The sequence below is a fragment of the Neomonachus schauinslandi genome, chromosome 16, assembly GCF_002201575.2.
Source record: "Neomonachus schauinslandi chromosome 16, ASM220157v2, whole genome shotgun sequence".
Lineage (NCBI taxonomy): Eukaryota > Metazoa > Chordata > Mammalia > Carnivora > Phocidae > Neomonachus > Neomonachus schauinslandi.
In genome coordinates, this window is record NC_058418.1 from 3,594,722 (window position 1) to 3,620,519 (window position 25,798).

At 43.2% G+C, this 25,798-nt stretch overlaps 1 protein-coding gene across 1 annotated transcript; it reads left to right on the forward strand.

The window, feature by feature from the left end:
- Nucleotides 1-4,818: 4,818 nt before the first annotated feature.
- VSTM1 (V-set and transmembrane domain containing 1) lies at nucleotides 4,819-24,820 on the forward strand. The gene is made up of 8 exons (XM_021682317.1): nucleotides 4,819-4,852; nucleotides 10,621-10,656; nucleotides 10,783-11,067; nucleotides 20,377-20,469; nucleotides 20,704-20,731; nucleotides 20,877-20,914; nucleotides 21,019-21,050; nucleotides 24,815-24,820. Exons 1-8 carry the CDS (start codon nucleotides 4,819-4,821, stop codon nucleotides 24,818-24,820), a joined length of 552 nt encoding a protein of 183 aa, XP_021537992.1.
- The last annotated feature ends 978 nt before the right edge of the window (nucleotides 24,821-25,798 follow it).

The following is a 25,798-nucleotide window of genomic DNA, read 5'->3' on the forward strand; positions in this document are numbered from 1 at the left end:
ACGCCTGTGTAGCTCTGTTAGTAAGCGTCTGCCTTCAGCTCAGGTCATGATCCCAGAGTTCTGGGATCAAGTCCAGCGACGGGGCCCTTGCTCAGTGGGGAGCCTGCCTCTCCCTCTGCCTGCTGCTACCCCTGCTTGTGCTCACTCTCTGACAAATAAAGAAATAAATAAAATCTTTAAAAAACCCAAAATCTATAAAGAACTTACCAAACTCAACACCCAAAAAACAAATAATCCAGTTAAGAAATGGGCAGAAGACATGAACAGACATTTTCCCAAAGAAGACATACAGATGGCCAACAGACACATGAAAAGATGCTCAACATCACTCATCATCAGAGAAATACAAATCAAAACCAGGATAAGATACCACCTCACATCTGTCAGAATGGCTAAAATTAACAACACAAGAAACAACAGGTGTTGGCAAAGATGTAGGGAAAGGGGAACACTCTTATAGTGTTAGTGGGAACACAAACTGGTGTAGCCACTCTGAAAAACAGTTTGGAGGTTCCACAAAAAGTTAAAAATAGGGGCACCTGAGTGGCTCAGTCGATTAACTGTCTGCCTTCGGCTCAGGTCGTGATCTCAGGGTCCTGGGATTGAGCCCCATGTTGGGCTCCCTGCTCAGCAGGGAGTTTGCTTCTCCCTCTCCCTTTTGCCCTCCCCCCACTCAAGCTCTCTCTGTCAAATAAATAAATAAAATCTAAAATTAAAAAGTTAAAAATAGAACTACCCTATGTTCCAACAATTGTACTACTAGGTATTTATCCAAAGGATACAAAAATACGGATTTGAAGGGGTACATGCACCCAGATGTTTATAGCAGCAATGTCCCCAATAGCCAAACTATGGAGAGAGCCCAAATGTCCATCGAAAAGATGTGGTGTATATATACAATGGAATATTACTCAGCCATCAAAAAGAATGAAATCTTGCCATTTCCAATGGATGGAGCTAGAGTGCTAAATGAAATAAGTTATTCAGAGAAAGGCAAATACCATATGATCTCACCCATATGTGGAATTTAAGAAACAAAAAGATGAAGATATGGGAAGGGGAAAAAGAAAAAAGGAGAGAGGGAAGGAAACCATAAGAGTATTTTTTATTATTTTTTTATTAACATGTATTATTTGTTTCAGGGGTACAGGTCTGTGATTCATCAGTCTTACACAATTCACAGCACTCACCATAGCACATACCCTCCCCAATGTCCATCATCCAGCCACCCCATCCCTCCCCCTCCACTCCAGCAAACCTCAGTCTGTTTCCTGAGATTAAGAGTCTCTTACGGTTTGTCTCCCTCTCTGGTTTCGTCTTGTTTCATTTTTCCCTCCCTTCCCCTACGATTCTCTGTCTTGTTTCCCAAATTCCTCATATCAGTGAATCATATGATACTTGTCTTTCTCTGATTGACTTATTTTGCTTAGCATAATACCCGCTAATTAGAGAACAAACTGAGGGTTGATAGAGGGAGGTGGTGGGGGATGGGCTAGATGGGGGATGGGGATTGAGGAGGGCACTTGATGTGATTAGCAGTAGGTGTTGTATGTAAGTGCTCACTGAATTCTGCTCCAGAAACCCTGAGATCATGACCTGAGCCAAAATCAAGAGTCCGAGGCTTAATCAACTGAGCCACCCAGGTGCCCCGAAAGCTACAATGGTTTTGAGAGCTACACTGGCAAAATTGCTGCCAGCATAACCTTAGAGAAATTATACAAAGACTTGAAGGCTCAGGGCCCCTGGGTGGCTCAGTCGTTAAGCGTCTGCCTTCGGCTCAGGTCATGATCCCAGAGTCCTGGGGTCGAGTCCCACATCGGGCTCCCTGCTCAGCAGGGGGCCTGCTTCTCCCTCTCCCACTCCCCCTGCTTGTGTTCCCTCTCTCGCTGTGTCTCTCTCTGTCAAATAAATAAATAAAATCTTTAAAAAAAAAAACAACAAAGACTTGAAGGCTCAACTTTCTATGTGCAGAAAGCAAGCTGAGAAACTGGGCCATCCATCAAGAGGGTCATATTCTCCAAAGTCCTCTTCAGAAGTGGACAGGAAGGTTGATAAAACAAAGACATCTCAGAGGGAGGAACCAAGACCTCACAGGATAGTGGGCTGAGAAACTCCTAATAGAGAACAGAACTGAAACTTTATGAAGCAACATTTCCATCCCCAGAATTGTGGCATCTAGTGGCATTTTCCCAAAGTGATTTTGACTGCTGCAAACCAGTGACTGCTTTATGTCACCCACACACCTAAGGAGGAAGCTTTTTCCAAGTGAGAATATTGTGGTTATCCCACTTCTGTTTTGTCATCATATGGCAGATGTATGGGGCACCTCATTTCTCCTTTTAGTTCATGAGTCCTGGATCCAACGGAGCCACCTATAGACTTGATAATGATCATTAGGTCCTGGATTTAAAACCTGACACCATTATTGGATGGAAATTTGGGGGAACAGGTCCTGGGATGGGAATGAGCATATTTTGTACATAGGATGTATATGAATAACTGTGGCCAAGAAGTCATAGTGCAATAGTTCACACTAATAGCCCTTCAACTATGGATTCAGCTGTGTTATTTGCTTTGGTCAACAGGATAAGGTGCAAATGGCAATATTTTAACTGCAGCCCAGGTCTTCAGGGGCACAGCATATTTTGATTTAGCCCCTGTGCATCTTCCATTTCCATGAGGACATGTGAGAGCTAGCCCATCGTTCTCAGGGGGAGGATAAAGTACATGTGAACTAGAGCCAAGTCACCCCATCTGAATGCAGAAATAAGTGGAGCTGGGAGATGTGGAGAGCATGGAGCACACATACATTCCCATTACTAGTTAGGGTTGAACTTTGGTGATTTCAAATCTTAATAAAAATCAGGACTCACTTTCCATTGGTGTTGTGTTGGAAAGTTAACTTATGAAAAATTGTACTTAAAAAATAATTGCAGGACAAGGTTGAGGTTGAATCAGAAGGCAGTGAGTCTGTATAAGCTTCAAACAAGGTGTCTTTAATAGACATGTAGTGGTCCAGAGTTGTAGTGCCCAGGATTGGGGCTTTGCTCTGCTTACTCTGTCTTCCCTTCCAATCTTAATCCCTACAATAATTTCAATCCAACCTGAGGGACTTGATCTATTTTGCCCTCTCAGAGAATGTATGAAAATCTACTTTTTGTTTCTTGCTCAGCTGTGTGTTAACTCTGCTAGGGTATTGAGTATCTGAAGTGCTGACATCTGCTTTCAGATGTAGTATAGGATTTTTTAACCCTTGTAACATTGTGTATCAGCAGACAACCATGTTTCCTCCCATCTCTCATACCTCCAGGCAGGGGACCTAGTAATTCTAGAAAACTGATGTATAGTTATAATAATAACATTATGGCATCTGCACATGCTTTCAGCAATCTCATGGTTAAAGACTCATGGTTAAGGGAGAGAAGAATCATAGATTAGTTCTTGGAAGGAGACAAAATCTTGCCTGGGCATAGCCTGAAATGGGCAGATGAAGGCACAGAGTGGACAGTATTGACTTATTGCATATCCAACTATTCATAACCAGTATATCCTGGTATGACTATCTTCACTGAGACATTGGCCACCTGTCACTTACTCTTTGTGGTTAAATGAGACTGATCCAGCTTTCTAGCTGCAGGTGTGCTCATATGTCCCAGAAGGACCAATTAGTGCAATCCGTCACCTTGGCTACATCGATCAATTTAGGAATGGACATGCAAACCAGGATCAAGCAATGTTGAGTCTGCCTTATGAGTTTTGTTGCAAGTGTTAGTGCTAGTGCACTATTTCTGCCTGGAGATGCCAGTGCATAACTTCCCAGCACATGAAGAGAACCAACCTGAGAGTGAAGTCTACACAGTGGAAAGCGGCACCTAAACATGGAGAAAAACAGATTCCCAGTACCATTATTTGAGCATTTGGATCTACCCATGCTTGAACACAACCCTAGTGTTTTCAGTTACATGAGGCAATCAATAATCAACAAGAGTTCTTAACAGACTTGGGAAGCAATGAGTAGCTGGGAAGGAAGGATGAGTGTTGTACCTCTAGAGAAGAATTTGCTTCCTTAATTTTTCAGTGTTTCTTCCTTTGTTCCTGGAAAATGGGATTATACTCTTCCCATTTGGGAAAAAAATTGAATAGAAGCTTTCCAGTTTCCCTTGATTACTTTCTCTTCTGTAAAAGAAAGCACAGCAAAAATCTGATATTGTGTGACCCATTTGTCAAGATTTACTAAAAGACAAGTTGTTCAGACTTAAAGACAGACATCCACTTCTGTTTTCTTGTTGAACCCCCTGCTCTCAGGAGCAGTGGGTGCCCAGCATTACCAGAGACTCCCACACTTTAGACGTTACCATGTGCTTGCCCAGCCATCTTATTATGCCCATGCCAACTTTCTGGTTTTCATAATGTACTGTAGTTCTATTACCAATGGGAAAGCTGGTTGATGGGTATGTGGGAACTCTGTACTACTTTTTTGCAACTCTAAAACTTTTTCCAAAACAATTATTTTTTTTTTTTTTTAAAGAAAATGTCTTGGTCGGGACTTCAGATGCGATAGGACAGATCTCAGGGTGGGTGGTGCTGGAGCCACACACACTGCTTATGAGGGAGATGTTGTCATTGATGGTTTCCTGCCTTGGTTGTGAGAAGGAAACTGTACACCAGGCAGTGGAGAACCAAAGCGTCACGGTAAAACCTCTATCCACACAACCTGGAGACAAAGTCGGCAGAAAAGACCCGCGATGGCCCAATTCCCCTTCTTCCTTTGAACTGTAAAACTGAAGGTGGGATCTTGGTCTGAGTGGAAGGGACACTATGCTCAGAGAATTCCTGCCCCTGCTTTGCCTTGGTGAGTCTCCAGGACTGGGACAGATGGGTTTGGGTGGTGAGAAAATTCACGGTGAAGCGGGGGTTGATGTGAAGTGATACCTTCTGTGTACTGGACACAGGCGACCTGTCAGAGTTTCATGGGCTGTGGTTACATGCCTCTGTTTTGGTGCCTGCACACGGGAGATGGGGAAGTGAGGTTCAGAGAAGTGGGTTGATACCCTCATTTACTCAGCTGAGCAATGCAGAGCTCCCATGATGTCTCCAAACCTCATTTGTCCCAACACCAGTCCTCCCAGGAATGTTTGTTGGCATATAGGAGGACAGAATACATAGGGTGTGGAGCTGTGGGTTTGGGTACAGACCAAGATTACAGAGAAGGGCTATGTCCGGGGACAATGGATGAAAAGAAAATTTTCTGACCAGCTCTACCCTCTACTGATTTTAACTGTCTTCAACTTGAACATGATGTAATCAAAGGGACCTCAGCCTGTAAAAAGGAAGACCTGGGATTATGACCTTGGCTTGGTTTCATGGGGGCTCTAGGCTGTGAACCAGCAGCTCCACTGACCAAGCCCCCAGTTCCTCTTTCGTGAGGTGGGGCTGAGGGGTGTGTGTGTGGAAGATATCAGGACTTGTCATCTGCCCCAATTCCTTCCTCCCTCTTCCGAGATACAGCCCTTCCTTTGGGGTAATGCTCCTCTCACACACACATTTGAGCTTTAGGGGTGGCTGTCAGTCACTATACCCCAAACCTCCAGCTGTAGGGCAGAATAAGTTGGACAGTCAAGAGACTGACCTCATCCTGCTTGTATTCATTTCCCAGGGCTGCCATGACAAAGCGCCATACAGCAAGTGGCTTAAAACAACAGAAATCTATTCTCTCACTTCTGGAGGCCAGAAGTCCAAGATCAAGGTGCCAGCAGAGTTGGTTCCTTCTGAGGGCTCTGAGGCTCCCAGGGAGAATCTGTTCCAGGCTCTCCTCACTTCTGGGGATGGCAGGCAGTCATTGGGTTCCTTATTTGCAGATGCTTTGCTGCAATCCCTCATGTCTTCACATGGCCCTCTTCCCTCTGTGTCTGTCTCTATATCTCTCCACCTCTTCTTATGGGGACACCAGTCATACTGAATTATGAGACCAGCCTACTCCCAAATAATGCAATTCCAAATAAGTTCACAGTCACAGGTACTGGGGGTTAGGACTTGAACATACCTTTCTGGAGGACACAAATAATCATTATTCCATGGATAGGTCTATGATTCAAAGCAAGCCAGTCCAGTTCTGTCAGGAAGGTTCTCAAACTGGCATTGAGACACAGATAAATTTTGGTCCTCTGAGTGTGACCTTCCAAAGATGCCAGACCGTAGTTGCCTACAGCCCTGCTTCCAGGCTCCTGGTCCTGTTCTGACAATATTCAGAGGGAATGACACACGGCAGCTGAGAGAAAAGCCTGCAACAGCACTGAATCCCTGGGTCAGGCTGCTCTGGAAACATGATCTACCATTGCACTTAATGGAGGTTGCTTGTCTAAACTAACACAACTAGTCATTTCCACTTCATCTGATTTCAGGCAGACTTCTGATATTTGAATCTTTATACATCTGAATATTTATACATCTTTAGTACAGAGGGTAAGTGTACCCAACTTACATAAAATTTTAAAAATGTATTGCGATACAATGCACATGAGAGTAACCATTTTAAAGTAGACAATCTCGTGACATTTCAGACATTCACAATGCTGTGTAACCACAACAAAATGTTTTCATCAGCTGTCAAGGAAATGCTGTACCCACAAAGCAGTCACTCGCCATCCCCCTTCCCTGGGGGGTAACCACCCATCCACTTTCTGTCTCTCTAGATGTAGCTATTCTGGATATATCATGTAAATGGAATCATACCATGTGACCTTTCATGTCTGGCTTCTTTCTCTTGGAATGATGTTTTTAAGGTCCATCCATGATATATCACTGCAACATTTCTTTCTATAATAGAATAGGATAATATTTTATATAACATAATCTGAATAATGTTTTACACAAAATTTTTAAGCTTTCCAGATGATGAGTTCAAAGGATCTGTTAAATTATAATTTAACAGTAATCTGGAGATCCAATTTTGGCACCCAATTCCAATGTGTGAGGGTGGGGCCCTGACACCACCAAGCAATTCTTGAACACCAGTTGGGTGTTCTATAATTTAATTCAGTTCTGACACTACCTGGAGTTAGCATCAGATCCTGTAGGTAAGGGCTCAGTCCCATAAAACTGCCTCCTCCCCATTTTAGATGCCAATGGCAAGTCTGGGTTATCACCTGATCAATTGGCTATATATCAGGAGTTCCCATGACCCCCTCTTTGGGTTCAGTTAATTCACTAGAGAGGCTCACAGAACTCACAGGAATATTTAACTTACTGGATTACCAGTGTATTATAAAAGGATATATCTGCACAGCCAGATGGAAGAAATATGGAGGGCCAGGTATGGGGAAAGAGCACAGAGCTTCCACGTCCTCTCCAGGCACACCACTCTCCCTGCACCTCCATCTGGTTCATCAACCTGCAAGCTCTCTGAACCTATCCTTTTGAGCTTTTATAGAGTCTTCATTACATAAACACAATTGATTAAATCATGGCCATTGGCTATTGATTCCATCTCCAACCCCTCTCTCCTTCCCAGAGGTCAAGGAGGTGGAATTGAATGTTCCAACCTTGTCATCATATGGTTGGTTCCCCTGGCAACCAGCCCTCATCCTTACGTGTGGTCCAAAAGTCACTTCATTAACATAATGAAAGACACTTGTATAGAAAATTCCAAGGGTGGGTGTCTGGGTGATTCAGTTAGAAGAGCATGGGTCTCTTGATCTCAGGGTCATGAGTTCGAGCCCCACGTTGGGTATACAGATTACTAAAATAGATAAATAAATAAATAGACTTAAAAAAACATGGTTAAGAAAATTCCAAGGATTTAGCAGCTGTGTGCCAGGAACCAGGACAAAGACCAAATGTGTATTTATCATAAATCACAGTATCACATTAGTTTTTAGGGAGCTGTGGTTTCTAATGTTCCCACTCCTTCCTACACCCAGTGGAAGGTGTAGCATCTAACGAGGCTGGTTGTTGTTCAGAGTAGGTAGCTGTAGGGTAGATGACAGCTGTCTGCCAAGGACCTACTAAAGAATATAAGCATGTCAGTGGTCAGTGTCTGTAAAGAGTCAGCCAAAAGACAGACACTTAATAATTGGTGGGTTTTTATTGTACTTCTTTACTGAGAAATATGCTTTTTTCAAGTTATCCTGCATTCCCCTCAATGATGGTTTCCTCTGTGCGGCCAGTCTTCCTTGTCTACGTCCACTGTGGTCCCTTGTTAGGAAAGAGGGGCACGTTCTAAGGAATCAAATGCACAGCATGGAGACTGTAGTTGATGATTCTGTGTTCTCATCACAGACACACACGCACATACACACAAAGGATGACTGTATGAGCTGATGGATGTGTTAACAGGCTTGAGTGTGGTAATCATTCTATATATGTATATATCATCATGTTGTGTAACTTAAGTATATACAGTTTTATTTGTCAAAGAAAGAGAACCTCTCCCTCACTTTTACACCCTATTCTCCAGTAGGGTTTCACAAGGCAAAATGAACTAATGGCACCTGTGTGCTTACTTAAAAAAAAAGGGGGGGGGCGGGAATCACTGAGCAGAATATTGGCTGATACCAGAGCTGAGACAACATGAGTCTAAAAGCAGGTTTGTGGGGGAGAGGGGACTTAAAAGAGACCATGAGACCTAGGACCCCCTGACCACCCAGATGATGATTTCTACCTACAAATCCCAGCCACTGTCACTGCAAGTTTGGCCTCAGTGCACTGTGAGACCCCTACCTCCTTTCTTCTTGGTGAAACTTGGGGGGGTCCGTGTTGTGAGTTGACCCCTGAGTTTAAACAAGGGCCAGATGTTCTGAGACATTCTCGCATCTAGAGAAATTCTAGCTTCACCTCTTGACAGACCCCAAGACTGGTTTCCCATATTTCCATCCAAGGGATGACCTTCCTATCCCAGAATGAAATACATAGAATGGAACACAGGAGAGGTAGGGTCTGACGTCTGTAAAAATCAAAGCCACACGTGGAAAGAGCATTTAGGACCATGAATGTCTTGAACTCCTTGTGAAAAGAAGAACCTGGTCAGAGAGAGCAACTTCTGTCTGTTTGAATCAGGGAGGAAACCCTCTGCTCACACTCCACAGTAAAATAACCTTTGTGTTATTTAAGTGGCAAGGGTGAAAAGTGCAGTCATAAAAAGCAGGAGAGGAAAATATAGGTAAAGGTGCAATGATGTCTAGATGGTGAAAGAAAGCCCGATCATGAAAGCAACATGATAAATCAGAAAAGTTTGCTGGAATTTTGTACATAATTGTAACTCCTGAATAAGAGACAATGGGACTTAAGTAAAAGGTAAAAAATCAATCCAAGGAAGTGCCTTTAAGAAATAGAATGGATCTTCCATCAAAATCCTTGAGAACACAGGTAGCAACCTCTTCGACTTCAGCCGCAGCAACTTCTTCCTAGAAGAAGTTTGCTTCCCTCGCCAAAGGCAAGGGAAGCAAAGGCAAAAATGAACTATTGGGACTTCATCAAGATAAAAAGTTTTGCACAGCAAAGGAAACAGTCAACAAACCCAAAAGACAACTGACAGAATGGGAGAAGATATTTGCAAATGACATATCAGATAAAGGGCTAGTATCCAAAATCTATAAAGAACTTATCAAACTCAACACCCAAAGAACAAAAAATCCAATCAAGAAATGGGCAGAAGACATGAACAGACATTTCTACAAAGAAGACATCCAAATGACCAAAAGACACATAAAAAGTGCTCAACATCACTCAGCATCAGGGAAATACAAATCAAAACCACAATGAGATACCACCTCACACCAGTCAGAACAGCTAAAATTAACAAGTCAGGAAACGACAGATGTTGGCGAGGATTCGGAGAAAGGGAAACCCTCCTACACTGTTGGTGGCAATGCAAACTGGTGCAGCCACTCTGGAAAACAGTATAGAGGTTCCTCAAAAAGTTGAACATAGAGCTTCCCTATGACCCAGCAATTGCACTACTGGGTATTTACCCCAAAGATACAAATGTAGTGATCTAAAGGGGCACCTGCGCCCCAATGTTTATAGCAGCAGTGTCTACAACAGCCAAACTATGGAAAGAGCCTAGATGTCCATCAACAGATGAATGGATAAAGAAAATGTGGTACATATATACAGTGGAATATTATGCAGCCATCAAAAAATGAAATCTTGCCATTTACAATGACGTGGATGGAACTAGAGGGTATTATGCTAAGCGAAATAAGTCAATCAGAGAAAGACAATTATCATATGACCTCACTGATATGAGGAATTTGAGAAACAAGACAGAGGATCATAGGGGAAGGGAGGGAAAAATGAAACAAGACAAAACCAGAGAGAGTGACAAACAATAAGAGACTCTTAAACTCAGGAAACAAACTGAGGGTTGCTGGAGTGGAGGGGGGTGGGAGGGATGGGGTGGTTGGGTGATGGACATTGGGGAGGGTATGTACTATGGTGAGCACTGTGAATTGTGTAAGACTGATGAATCACAGACCTGTACCCCTGAAACAAATAATACATTATATGTTAATAAAAAAAATAAATAGAATGGATCTTTAACAAATTAATCATGCATTCTCTGCCTGATGTGTAGTCAAAGATGAGTATATAATCCATGTCTCATGAGGGTTTCTCTTCCAGGGCTTGCCCTGGGCTTTGAAGACGAGAAAAAGAATGGTGAGTTTTCTTGCATAAACTCTATCTGTTCCTGCAACCCAAATTTTCTCTCTAATCCTCTGAATTCTGGGAGGGCACTGGTGGTCATCATGATGAAGAGTCAGACTAACTCTGAATTCTTTCCAGAGACGCTTCCCAAACCCTCCCTCAGTGCCTTGTCCAGCTTAGTGGTTGGACACAGAGATAACGTGACTCTGAGGTGCCAGTCTCACTTCCAGAACGTGACATTCATGCTGGGGAAGCTGGAGGACTCCGGGTACAGGCAGGAGCAGAGATCCACAGGACACAAGGCTGAATTCCTCCTCACTCACCTGGAACCGAAGGATGCTGGGATGTACCTTTGTGCCTACAAGACAATGGTCTCCCAGGAGTGGTCAGGGGAGAGTGAATACCTGCAGCTGAAGGTCAAAGGTGAGAAAGGCAGCTTCAGGTTTGCTCTTGAGGCACATATTCCTTTTCCTGTGATGGAACCTGGCTGGGGAAGGAAAAGTCCAGGAAACAGACAGATGTGACCACTTGAGTGTAAAGTATGGGGGAAATGGGAAGTGAGTGTGGGGACAGGCTCTCATCAGAGATTCTGAGTGTGTATCAATGAGGTGGATGTGGGAGAGTGTTTTTGAATATAGGTATTAGGGGCTCCTGGGTGGCTCAGTTGGTTAAGCGTCTGCCTTCAGCTCAGGTTGTGGTCCCGGGGTCCTGGCATCAAGCCCCACATTGGGCTACCTGCTCAGTGGGGAGCCCGCTTCTCCCTCTTCTTCTGCTTCTCCCCCTGCTTGTACTCTGTGTGTGTGTGTCAAATAGATAAATAAAAATTTAAAAATATATATATAGGTATTAATAGAAAATTTGAAGTAGAGTATGGCCAAAGATGAAGAAATGATTGTCATTGAGAAAAAGATATTTTGGGGGCACCTGGGTGCCTCAGTTGGATAAGCGTCTGCCTTTGGCTCAGGTCATGATCCCAGGGAGCCTGCTTCTCCCTCTCCCTCTGCCCCACCCTGCCCCCTGCTGATGCTCTCTCTCAAGCTCTCTCTGTCTCTGTCTCTCTCTCTCAAATAAATAAATAAAATATTTTAAAAGAGAGAGAGAGAAAGATAGTTTGTTAGAGTTCCCAAGAAGAGGGGTATGCCATGCCATGCAGGATCACATAGACAAGCACCAGGGTCAGTCAGGAAACAGAGGGAGGAATAAGACTGGGCAAGAGCCTTTACCATGGTTTCTGTGGGAAGGAACAGGCTTAAGGATTGGCTCTGGGGTATAGAGGCTGTCCTTGATTGTCTGGTATCTGGCCCTGGAATGATTAGGGCAGGGGAATAGTGACTCAGAGTGTGAGAGCCATAGAAGAGGTGGTTGGGAGTGTGAACTCTGGATTGGTTGGTTTGCACTTGAGAGGCGCACTTGGGGAAGTGGATACCCTTGGGGGGGGAATCTCTCCAGGGTCAGCAAGGTCCCAAGATATCAAAGGGTCAAATTCAGAAAATAAAATATGTGGTTAATAGACAGATGTGTAAGAATGTCCCCAGGTGCATTGGAAAAGGGGAATCCCTGGTCCTTTCCTTCACCCCTATTGCTCTGTCCTCTTCAGGATCAGTCCTAAAACCTTCCCTCTTACTCAACATAGACCCCGAGATGACTCCAGGTCACAGTATGAGACTCTGATGTCTGATTGCATACAACAGACCCAATTGTATTGTTATTGTTCTGCTGAAAACAGGAATGCCAGAGCCACTACAAGTCGAGAAAATAAGAAAAATCCAAACTATCAGGACAGCATAAGACATCCGTCATTTTTTTTTAGTTAATAACATTTAATATTTTTTATTATGTTATGTTAATCACCATACATTACATCATTAGTTTTTGATGTAGTGTTCCATGATTCATTATTTGCATATAACACCCAGTGCTCCATTCAGTACGTGCCCTCTTTAATACCCATCACCAGGCTAACCCATCCACCCACCCCTCATCCCTCATTTTTGACCCCCCACTTCAACAACAGAAGTTTGGCATCCAGGGCACCTGGGTGGCTCAGTCGTTAAGTGTCTGCCTTCGGCTCAAGTCATGATCTCAGGGTCCTGGGATCGAGCCCCGCATCGGGCTCCCTGCCCAGCAGGAAGCCTGCTTCTCCCTCTCCCACTCCCCCTGCTTGTGTTCCCTCTCTCGCTGTGTCTCTCTCTGTCAAATAAATAAATAAAATCTTTTAAAAAAAAGAAGAAGAAGAAGTTTGGCATCCGTCCACAAACAAAAGTGCGTTTGTGGGAGTTGTGGGATCTGGCACCATACAGCAAGGGACCCGAGAGGAGTCTCACCCACCTGAGTAATAGGCAGACAGACCTCAGTGCCAGCTGTGGAACCTGCAGGAGACTGTAAATTAGTTCCAGGCCCTGTTGGCCATGGCCTAGAAGCACCTGGAGACTTGGGCAATCACCCATGGATAAGAGAATCTTTGTAGAAGTATATAAACCAAGACCGAATCATGAAGAAATAGAAAATCTGAACAGATCCATAACAGATAAGGAGATTGCCTCAATAATCAAAAACCTCCCGATGAAGAAAAGCCCATGAACAGATGGCTTCACTGGTGATTTCTACCATGCATTTAAAGAAGAAATTATGCCAATCCTTCTCAAACTCTTACCAAAAATGGAAGACGTGGGAGTGCCTGGCTGGCTCAGTCAGTAGATCATGTGACTCTTGATCTCGGGGTGATGAGTTCAAGCCCCATGTTGGGTGTGGAGCCTACTTAAAAAAAAAAAAAACTGAAGAAGAGGGAACATTCCTACACTCATTTCATGAGGCCAGCATTATCCTGATACCAAAGCCAGATAGTGACACTAGAAGAAACCTACAGATCAATATCCCTGATGAACACAGATGCAAAAATTCTCAACAAAACATTAGCAACCAAATTCAACAGCCCATTATGAAGATCATATGCTATGGTTAAGTGGGATTTTTCCTTGGGGTACAAGGATGGTTCAACATATACAATCAATGTCATAGACCACATTAATGAATAAAGGACAAAAATCATATGATCATCTCAATAGATGCAGAAAAAGCACTTGACAAAATACAACATCCTTTCAAGATCAAAAACCCTCCACAAATCAGGTATAGAAGGAATGCATCTCAACATAACAGTACATACACAACAAGTCCACAGCTAGCATTGTACTCAAAGGTGAAAGGTCAAAATCTTTCCTGAGATCAGAAACGAGACAAGCATGTCCACTCTTACCACTCCTATTCAACATAGTACTGGAGGTCCTAGCCAGAGCAATCAAGCAAGACAAGGAAATAGAAGGCATCTGAACTGGAAAGGAAGAAGTAAAACTGTCTTTATTTGCAGATGATAAAATATTATATATGGAAAATCCTCAAGACTCAACCAAAAACCTGCTAGATCCTGAACAGCCAAAGCAATACTGAGAAAGAAGAATAAAGCTGGGGATATCATACACCCTTTTTTCAAACTATACTACAAAGCTATAGTAATCCAAATGGTGTGGCACTGGCATGAAAATAGACCAATGGAACAGAATCAAGAGCCCAGAATTAAACCCTCACATATACAATCAACTAACATTTGGCAGGAGAGCCAAAAATACTCAACGGGGAGAGGACAGTCTCTTCACTAAATGATGTTGGAAAACTGGATAAACACATGCAGAAGAATGAAATTGGACCTTCATCTTATACCACTCACACAAATTAACTCAAAATGTATTAAAGACTTAAACGTAGGACCCCAAGGCATAAGACCCCAAGAAGAAAACGGGAAAAGCTCCTTTGCACGATCTTCGCAATGATTTTTTTTTTGATATGACACATAAAGCACAAGAAACAAATGCAAAAATAAATAAGTGGGTTTGCATCAAGCAAAAAGCTTTTCTGCACAGCAAAAGAAATAGCAAGATGAGAAGACAACTTACCAAAGGGAAAAAATATTTGCAAAATGGTAGTGCTCTTTCCTGGGATAGGGAAGACTGGCAAGGAATAGGATTGGAAGGGGAGAAATCAGTGGGGTAATTTATAAATGTTTTTGTTATTAAAAATAATATCAAACTCCAGGAGTATTAAAAAGAGCCACCAGGGGGTGCCTAGGTGGTCAGTCGTTGAGCATCTGACTTTTGATTTTGGCTCAGGTCATGATCTCAGGGTCGTGAGATCGAGCCCCGTGTCAGGCTCTGTGCTCAGCATGGAGTCTGCCTGAGATTCCCTCTGCCTCTCCCCGCCCCTCAAATAAATAAATAAATAAAATCTTAAAAAAAAAAAAGAGCCATCTAATGTTCTGGCCCTGGTTTGGGGACCCAGTGAGCATCCCAAGAGTGGAAAAGACATTGTCTGCTTCCCAAAGAGGGCTTAGAGTCCATAAGCAGAATATGAGGACCTAGGTCCCCAAGGTTTCCACTCAGTCATTGTGACTTTTTTCCTCCTGCATCCTGTTTTCTAGATGACCACAATGGACGTGGAGCTACTGGAGTAAAAAATGGTAAGATAATTTGAGAGATGTTTTTCAAAATTATATCCACCTCATGAGGCAGGTGTTCCCCTTTGAATAAAAGGCACAGAAGAAGAATCATGATGCCTGCTTTCTCACTGTGATTGGGAGAATGCCTGCCTTTCTGGGAAGATGACCCCCAAGCTCCTCATTGGTTAAGGAAAAGCTGATGAGTAAAACAGCTAGAGGTGGGTCGCTTGTCATTTTACATAATGAAAAACCATGGCGGAGTTTTGTGAAGAATGGGGATGAGCTTGTGTGTCTGGTTTAGGCAACAGGATGGGGACCCATAGAGCCCAGGTGCTTTGGGAATGTGTGTGATCAAGGATTTGCTAAAACTTTAAAGTTCTCAAAAACAGGTGAATATTAAGTTATTTTTCTATGATGTTGTTTTTCCATGAGGAATTGACTAAGAGTCTATCCTTGGAGATGCCTGTAAGATAGAGCTTTTGGCATCTTTGGATGAAAATAGCAGCTCATCCAGATTTTAATGGCCAAATATATAATGTAAGTTGGCATCTAGTTGCTTACTCATCCTTAATTTCTGCAACTCATAACCTCCCTGTAATCTACTCCAAAGAGCCAAAATTGTTCAAGGCTGTCATTAGAGTCTATGCTGGAATAACCAGGTTTTTTTTTTAAAAAGTATCTCCCAAAATGTCCTCGCAAAATAAGTAATAGCCTTTGAAAATGTTTTTATTCAGTATTAGCCGACTTGGGAAATGATTTCTACTCCAGCTTTATGAACATAATTCATAACAGGAATGTTTTCTGGGAGAGATCTGAAATCTGATAGGATCAAGGATCATGGACGTATCAGAAATAAGGCGGGAAGCCTAGTGATGGGCAAGAGGGGAAAGAGAAAGAGAAGTGTTCATGTTTTTAGCTCTCGCATTACTTATTTTCTTTCTTTTTTTTTATAAGATTTTATTTATTTATTTGAGAGAGAGAGAATGAAAGAGAGCACATGAGAGGGGGGGAGGGTCAGAGGGAGAAGCAGACTCCCCACCAAGCAGGGAGCCCGATGCGGGACTCGATCCAGGGACTCCAGGATCATGACCTGAGCCGAAGGCAGTCGCTTAACCAACTGAGCCACCCAGGCGCCCCCTTATTTTCTTTCTTTTTTATTGATCCATAATTCACATTCCATAAATCCACCCTTTTAAAGTACACAATTCAGTGGCATTTGGTATATTCACAAGATTGTGCAACCATCGGGCGCCTGGGTGGCTCAGTTGGTTAAGCAACTGCCTTCGGCTCAGGTCATGATCCTGGAGTCCCGGGATCAAGTCCCGCATCGGGCTCCCTGCTCAGCGAGGAGCCTGCTTCTCCCTCTGACCCTCCCCCCTCTCATGTGCTCTCTCTCATTCTCTCTCTCAAATAAATAAATAAATCTTAAAAAAAAAAAAAGATTGTGCAACCATCACCACTCTATAATTCCAGAACATTCTCAGACCCCAAATGAAATGTCCTACCCTGTAAGCCGTCTCTCCCCATTCCAATCCCCATGATGGACATTGGGTTTTTCATACCTTTTGGGTATCGCAATTAATGCTGTCCTGAGCATTGGTGGGCAAGTACCTGTTTGAGTCCCTGCTTCCAATGTTCTTGGATATCCACCTAGGAGTAGAATTGCTGGGACATATGGTAACTCTATGTTTAACTTTTTGAGAAACTGCCAAATTGTTTTCCAATGTGGCCGCACCAATTTACATTCCCACCAGTAATACATGTGGGTTCCAATATCTCCACGTCCTTGCCAACACTTATTTTCCTTTTATTTTATTATAGACATCCCAGTGGGTGTGTGGATCATTTCTTGAGATGTACTTTCTGAGTTCAAATTTATACCGCAGCAATTCTAAATGGAATAAAGTCTCTAAGTGCAGATATGGTGCCCCCAGCCTGTCTATATGGATGCACATGTGCACACGAGGCCAGGCTTCCTCTCTGCTGCCTGTGACCTCTTTTACACCCCGTGGCAAGCTGTATCCCACTGCTCAGTGTGATTCCTTCACACTGACACCAGAGACTCCTCGTAATTTATTCTGGCAGTTTGTAAAGAGTGATGTGAAATTTGGCCAGGAAATGTGGACATCTCAGGGTGAACTCAGATCAGCGGGTTGTGGTACCATAGGAAGGGGAAAGTCTTATGACAGTTTACTTCTCATTTCTAGTGAGTTGTTGTGTGAGAGAAGCCGTAGGCTAGATGAAGTGTAAGGCAGGGCTGATGTTCCTCTTCTTCCATTCGGGCCCCGCTAGTCGGGGAACACCTGTTCCCACCCTGTTTTCTTATGTCCTTGGAGATGCACTGATAGTTTGCTGCTTTTGAGGGTCTCTTGGATTCAGTGCCACCAACAGACTCAAATAAGTATTAATGTCAAAGTGACATTGTAGGAGGTGCAGGGGGAGGAGGGCTGAGAAGAAAAGGACTGAGCAAGAGTAGGATATTCACGTCCCTCCGTGGTGTCTTTTGCTCAGTGCTGGGCCAGGGCACTCATGCTCCCGCAAATGGCAGTCACAGTAAAGAGGTATCCCTGGGATACATAGATCCCGAGGCATTTGGGGTCCTTCCTGGCAGTCCCCCGACAAAGAGATGCAAATGTTCGCATCGGAAAGTGAAAGAAACCATGATCCAGGGTGCATAAAAATGGCAAAGGGGTCTGGGGGAGCAGGGGTGGAGGAGACCTGGCATCATCTGTTACAGAGGGAGACAGGTGTGGGTGGGATATCGGGGGAGAAAATAATCATTATCGCTGCAATCTCATTATCCTACACAATGAGTCAAATTCTAGACTTTGAAGCACTTTGAAGCCAGCGCTTTCCATCATTACCCAAGCTCTTCAAGTTCGGTGTTCTCATCCCGCCCCTCTCCTCCTTACCCCACCTTCTTGAGGTATAACTAACAAAAGTGTACAACGTGATGGTTTTTTTTTTTTAAGATTTTTTAAATTTATTCATTTGAACACAGAGATACAGAGAGAGAGAGAGAGCATGAGCAGGGAGAGAGGCAGAGGGAGAGGGAGAAGCAGGCTCCCCGCTGAGCAGGAAGCCCGATGCGGGGCTCGATCCCAGGACGCTGGGATCATGACCTGAGCCGAAGGCAGACGCTTAACCATCTGAGCCACCCAGGCGCCCCAACGTGATGGTTTGATACATGTGTCCACTTGTGGAAGGGTCGAGTTAGTGAACGCATCCTCCCCTCACACATTTTTGTGTGAGAATGCTTAAGATCTACTCTTAGCAAATTTCAGTTATACACTTGTCAACCATTGTCACCATGCTATACGTTGGATCTCCAGAACTTATTCATCCGTTCACTGGAAGCTGGTAGCGTTCTGCCAGCCCTCCCCACCTCCCCAGCCCTCGACCCCTGGCAGCCACCACTCTACTCTCTGCTTCTATGAGTTCAGTTAAAAATAATTTTTTTTGTTTTGTTTTAGATTCCATGCATCAGTGGAATCTAATCATGTAGTATTTGTCTTTGTCTGGCTCATCTCATTTAGCATAATGCCCTCCAGGTCCATCTGCATGTCCCAGATGGCAGGATTTTCTACCTTTTTTTTTTTTTTTTTTTTTTTTTTTTTTTTTAAATTTTTTTTTTTTTTGAGAGAGAGAAAATGAGAGAGAGCAAGCACATGAGAGGGGGGAGGGTCCGAGGGAGAAGCAGACTCCCTGACGAGCAGGGAGCCCGATGCGGGACTCGATCCCGGGACTCCAGGATCATGACCTGAGCCGAAGGCAGTCGCTTAACCAACTGAGCCACCCAGGCACCCCGATTTTCTACCTTTTTATGACTGAATAATATCCCAGTATATATACCATTTAAACAACTCTTGGACTGGGAGAGAGTTTGGATTTTCGTTCATCTGAGATGGGACTTATTGTTCCCTCTGCAGCATCACAGCTATTTGGGTAAATGTGCATCTCCCCAGGCCGCGAGGTCACTCCTCTGGTGTTTCCACACCCAGAGGCCAGCACGGAGTGGCCCCGACCTGTGGCCGACTGACCTAAAAGGTTACACATACCAGGATGCGAAGCCCATCCCGACCGTGTGACTTTGAGCAATTCCCTTAACTTCTGGATACTTTGTTCCCATTGGGATGAAATGGGAACAGTAAAGCTATCTTGTATGCTTTTTTTTTAAATTTAATGTTATTTTATTTAAATTCAATTAATTAACATTTAATGTATTATTGGTTTCAGAGGTAGAGGTCAGTGATTCATCAGTCTTATATAACACCCAGTGCTCATTATATCACATGCCCTCCTAAATGTCGATCACCCAGTTACCCCATCCCTCCCCCTTCTCCCCTCCAGCAACCGTCAGTTTGTTTCCTATGATTAAGAGTCTCTTATGGTTTGTCTCCCTCTCTGACTTCATCTTGTTTTATTTTCCCTTCCCTTCCCCTATGATCCTCTGCTTGGTTTCTTAAGTTCCACATATGAGTGAAATCATATGATAATTGTCTTTCTCTGACTGAATTATTTTGCTTAGCATGATACCCTCTAGTTCCATCCACGTCTTTTCAAATGGCAAGATTTCATTTTTTGATGGGTGAGTAATATTCCATTGTGTATATGGACCACATCTTCTTTATCCATTCATCTGTTGAAGGGCATCTGGGCTCTTTCCATAGTTTGGCTATTGTGGACATTGCTGCTATGAACATTGGGGTGTATGTGGCCCTTCTTTTCACTACATCTGTGTCTTTAGGGTAAATACCCAGGAGTGCAATTGCTGGGTCATGAGGTAGCTCTATTTTTAACATCTTGAGGAAACTCCATACTGTTTTCCAGAGTGGCTGCACCAGCTTGCATTCCCACCATCTCATGTGCTTCTTGTCAAGGTGAGAAGAACACGTGTGAAGCGCCTAGCAGAGAGAGGCTCACAACAAATAATCAGAATTATTGATATGGCTGAAACGTTTATTGGAGATTTCCCTTGTACGAGGCCCTCTCTGCGAGTGCCCACCCAGTTAACCCCCTGCCATCCAGTCCAGCAGCTACTGTTCTTATCCTCACTTTGAATGGGAAAATGGAAAGTCAGAGAGATTAAGGAAATTCCCATAGTAATCGGAAGTTCCAGCTCAGAAGTGGTAGCTGCAAGTTTTGGAAGCCAGATTGTCTGGCTCCTCACACCTGTTGGGCTAAACTTGATCAGGGTGTCTCAGGAGCCAAACTGATTCTCCGACCTGCTCCTCTCCCACCAGCCAATGGATTAATCTTTGCTGCCACCTTCAGCTGCCTTTCCATTTTGATCCTCTTCCTCTCTGTCTTCTTCATCAACAGATGTACCCAGCATGGTGAGTTCAGGAAGCACTGGTTTGTTTGTTTGTTTGCTTGCTTGCTTATTTAATAAGTAGGCTCCATGCCCAGCATGGAGCCCAGTTCAGGGCTTGAACTCACGACCCTGAGATCAAACACCTGTGTTGAGATCAAGAGTTGGACGTTTAAGCGACTGAACCACTCAGGCACCCCAGGGAAGCACCAGTTTTATATACTATATAAATTCCTCCTTGTATTTTTTTGTTTTGTAGGTTTGTCACAGGAAGAATCCACCAAGAGGTAGATATACTTCACATATCGCCTGCCCCTCTCTTCTTCAGATACCCTGTTTGTATGTCTGTGATTCCCATGCCTCTTCTCTCTAACGCCCCATCTTCTCCCTCAGTCTTCAGATCCCATACTTTAATGTGTTTTTGTCTCTCAGAACCAGCCATTCCGAATTTCCCAAGCAGGAGGCTACAGGTGAGTGGTAAGGGAAGAAACCATAAGAGAATCGTGGGATGGAAAGAATAAGTCTCACTCCTGCAACCTGGGAGCTGATCTTTTTCCCTTTCACTCACATGCAGATTTATCCAACCTGGAAAGGATATCTGTCTCGGTGAGTTCTCCCCACGAGGTCACTTACCACCATAGGCTGACCCTGTCTGCCTCTTGGTTTAGCCCATACTCTAGTTACTTGGATGCCCCAGCTCACACGATTGACAAGAGGCCAATTAACATTGTGTTTAAAAACATGTGCTTTGACCAAACTAAAAAAAAAACAGAGAGTAGAATGGTGGTTACCAGGGGTGGGAGAACTGGGGAGATGTTGGCCAAAGGGTACAGACTTGCAACTAGCGGATAAGTCAGTCGTGGAGATGTAAGGCACAGCATCATGATTATAGTTCACAACACTGTATTATAAACCCCAGAGTTGCTAAGAGACTAGATCTTAATTGTTCTCACTGCAAAAAAGAAATGATAATTATGTGGCAGGACGGAGGTATTAGCTAACCTACGGTGGTGATCATGTTGCAACATATGAATGTTTCAGATCAACACGTGGTACCCCTTAACCTCATACAATGTTATATGTCAATTATATCTCAGTAATTCAACAAGGAAACACGTGCTTCGTCTTCCATAGTAGCTGGGTTCCAACTCCCCATGGCTACTATTTATTGCCAGTATGGTCTGAGACAACTCACGAAACCCCTGTGATTTGGACCCTTCATTCCCTCCCTTATCTATTGGGGATCAAAATCCCCCATGACAGGCCTGTGTAATCCAGTGATGCACTAAACATAAAGGGTTCGCTGGAATTTCCGGCAAATTTTAAATGTCGGATGGATGGCATGAAAGCATCAATTAACAAATGTTAATCAATGTACATCAATCAGTTTTTTCTATTTAAAATACTGCTTACTTGCGATTTAACATTAATTACCATTACCTCTAAGAGCAATTATCAGGTGATATTTATACATTTTCCCATAGGACACAGAGGTTTATTGGTTCATTCTTTATGCCAAGGCAAGTAAAGAGAGGCATTAACAAAAGGTGCAAATTGTTCACTGTTGTATTTAAAAAATATCTATGCACATGGCATTCATTTAGATACATATATTTTTTAAAGGTATGGAAAAACACAGTTCACAGGTTCACAAATGAACCATCAATGAACAAATCTAGTCTATATTAAATGTTGGATAAATGACATTGATTAGCAAGCTGTTGATAATAATAATATTATAATAACATAATATTATGATGTGGTACCTCCATACAATGAAATTCTATTCAGCAATTTAAAAAAAAGGAAGAAACTAGTGATAGATCCATGTGGTAAATGGATGCACTGCAAAAACATTTGCTAAGTTATAAAAAAAGCCAGATACAGGGGACTGCCCATTGTTCCATTTATGTAAAATCTCCAGAAAAAGCAAATCAATAGTCGCCTATGGCTGGAGCTGGGAGAGGCGATGTAACTGCACCCAGGCACAAGGGAACTTTTTTGGTGACGAATGTTCTAAAACTTAAGTGTGGCGAGGGCTACATCATTCTACAAGTGCACTAAATGTCATCAAATTGCACACCTATATTAGGGGAATTTCGTGGTGTATAAATCATATCTCAATAAGGTTGTTTTTAAAATAGCGTAATAGGGCGCCTGGGTGGCTCAGTTGGTTAAGCGACTGCCTTCGGCTCAGGTCATGATCCTGGAGTCCCGGGATCGAGTCCCGCATCGGGCTCCCTGCTCAGCAGGGAGTCTGCTTCTCCCTCTGACCCTCCTCCCTCTCATGCTCTCTGTCTCTCATTCTCTCTCTTGCAAATAAATAAAAAATCTTAAAAATAATAATAAAAATAAAATAGCGTAATATTACATAACCAGTAAGCATTCTTACGGGATGGTAGTTCTTATTTTCAACACCATACGCTTGTAATGACTGTTCTTAGTACCGGTCGTAGTTATTAGTATCGTATTATTAAAACTAGAGTCAAAAACCCTCATCCTCCCCGAGACACAGCCATTCCTGGAATGGCGCTGTCCAGTAGGACTTCCCGCAATAATGGACATGTCCTATGGCTGTGCTGTCCAGTACAACAGCCCCTGGATACACGTGGCTTTTGCACATGCAAAATGCATCTGGTGCCACTGAGGACCCAAGTTTTAAATTAAATGTAATTTTAATTCACTTAAATGTAAACAGCTATATGTGGCTTGCAGGTACCATACTGGACAGCTAAGCTCTAAATGCCCATCTCTTTCCCCCAAAGACTGAAAGACCCCCGGGGAGTGAGCCATGCTGATCCATACCTGAGGCAGCTTCCGTCCCCCGCCGAGGAGCCCCCCGGATCTTTTGAATGTGCAGTGCGGCAGGCGAAGGAGGACAGCCAGAGCCCTGGAGGAAGGAGAATGTGGGTTAAGATGGTGAGATGACTGGACATATGGAAACCAGGTCATTCCACGTCCTTGGCTCATAATCCATAGTAATAAAGTTAAGTTTCTGCCTTTTTGCTTCCACACCTCTCAAGAATTCCTGGTTGGGTTTTCCCAAAATCTGGAGTGTGACTTTAGTATGGATTGACTTAAAACATGTCCTACATCTATGGGCTGATGATACTGTAATACGCACTTAGGGGATTCTGGATGGCACCCCATAAGTAGAAAGATTTTTCCCCGGAAAAGCCCATTGGTTGCTGTTGGATGAGGCATCCCATAGACAGAGGGATTTTGAAAAGGAGGCACAAGAGGGGCACCTCGGGGACGCAGTTGGTTGAGCGTCTGACTCTTGGTTTTAGCTCAGCTCATGATCTCAGGATCGTGGGATCTAGCCCCACTTCTGGCTCCTCGCTCAGCGCAGAATCTGCTTGAGATTCTCTCTCTCCCTCTTCCTTTGCCCCTCCCCTGCTCATGCTCTCTCTCGCTCTCTCTAAAATAAATTAATTAAATCTTAAAAAAAAAAAAAGAAAGAAAGAAAAGGAGCACAAGATACAAGCCACAGAGAGGGACCCTCGACTGTGAACTAATAAAAGCGACTCTGAGTGGCATGCACCAGGGTAAGCAGCTAGCTGTGTTTGGTTCATGATCCTTCCAAGCTGTGCTGGGCAGCCCTCTAGTCTTAAAGCCAAGACCAGTTTCCTTGCTGACATGAATGGAAGCATTTTCTCAATGCCATCATATTTCTGTTCATTTTATTTCTTGAAAATCAAAGGATGCAATGAAGCTAGACTTACCAATATATGTGGATTTTGTCGCTTGGCACCCATAACTTCATTAATTTATGTCTTATGTCACTGTAAGGATTTTCCTGAGCATGGACTTTTTTCTGTGACAATGACACAGAATGGCCCGTTACATACAAACATAAATAAATGAGCTCTGCTTCAAAAGTTATGTCACCTGATCAGGATTGAAAGTCATTTTTTAATATATGAATGAACGAAAGTGTAAGGATTTGGGATGCACATATAAATATTCTTAACTCATAAGCATATGCTGGGTAACTCTTCTCTTTTTAGGTTTTTAATTCCGAAATAATTTGACCATAAAGGAAAATACCAAATTATATAAATAGAAATATGCACACTGTCCTTACTTTCTAGACATTTTTTGCTGTGTTTCACTTCTTTTTTTTTTTTTAAGATTTTATTTATTTATTTGACAGAGAGACACAGCAAGAGAGGGAACACAAGCAGGGGGATTGGGAGAGGGGGAAGCAGGCTTCCCGTGGAGCAGGGAGCCCGATGCAGGGCTTGAGCCCAGGACCCTGGGATCATGACCTGAGCTGAAGGCAGACGCTTAACGATCGAGCCACTCAGGCACCCCTCTGTGTTTCACTTCTACCACTCCTGATCTGCTGTCCTTCCTCTCTTCCCCAGAGGTGAAGTTTATCGATGTTATTATATGTTATTCTTATGCATTTTTTTGTATTTTTACTACACAGACATTTATTGATAGTCAATATATGGCAGTAGTCTATGTGTTAGTAACATATACACATATATATGGAATCCTATTGTATATTATAATTCTGTGACTTTTTATTGTCCCCCATATTATGCTGTTGAAAATCATTCAGGTGAATTTTGTGGGTCTAGCTCATTCCCCGCGGTATAGAATTCAGCTATTAGCCATACCACGGAATATTGCTCAGCCCCAAAAAGAAATGAAGCACCATGACATGCCACAACATGAATGAACCTTGAAAACATTATGCTCAGTGAAAGAAGCCAGTTACAAAAAGCTACATAAATACTGTAGGATTCCATTTCTTTGAAATGCCCAGAATAAGCAAACCCTCAGACACAGAGAGCAGATTCATTCATGCCAAGGGGCTGAGGGAAAGGAGAATGAGTATGGGGGTGGTTTTTTTTGGTTTTTTTGGGTTTTTTTTGCTGGTGACAGAAATGTTGTGGAATCAGAAACCGGTGATGGTTGCACATCCTTGTGAATATACTTTTTTTAAAAAAAACGCTGAATTTGATGCTTTAGAAGCAAAGATTTTATGGTATGTGAATTATATCTCAATAAACCAAATGTGTAAAAAGAACTGGCTGGATGCACCAACCATGGCTTCTCTTTAATTCTTTCCTCGACGGCTAGATGTTTGGGCTCTTACCGGGGCTATGTTATCAGCAAAATGCTACAATAGACATCCTGTTCACAAGTGTGATCTCTCGGTGGCATATTTAGAAGTAAAACCTGTATTTTGTGATGTCCACATCTTTAATCCCACTAGGAGAGCCAAACTGAGAACTAAGGTAGTTTTCCCTATTTATACTTCCACCAGGGATGAATAAGTTCCCAGTTCCCCACGTCCTTGCCAATTCAGAAATATATTAAACTTGATAATTTTTGCTGAT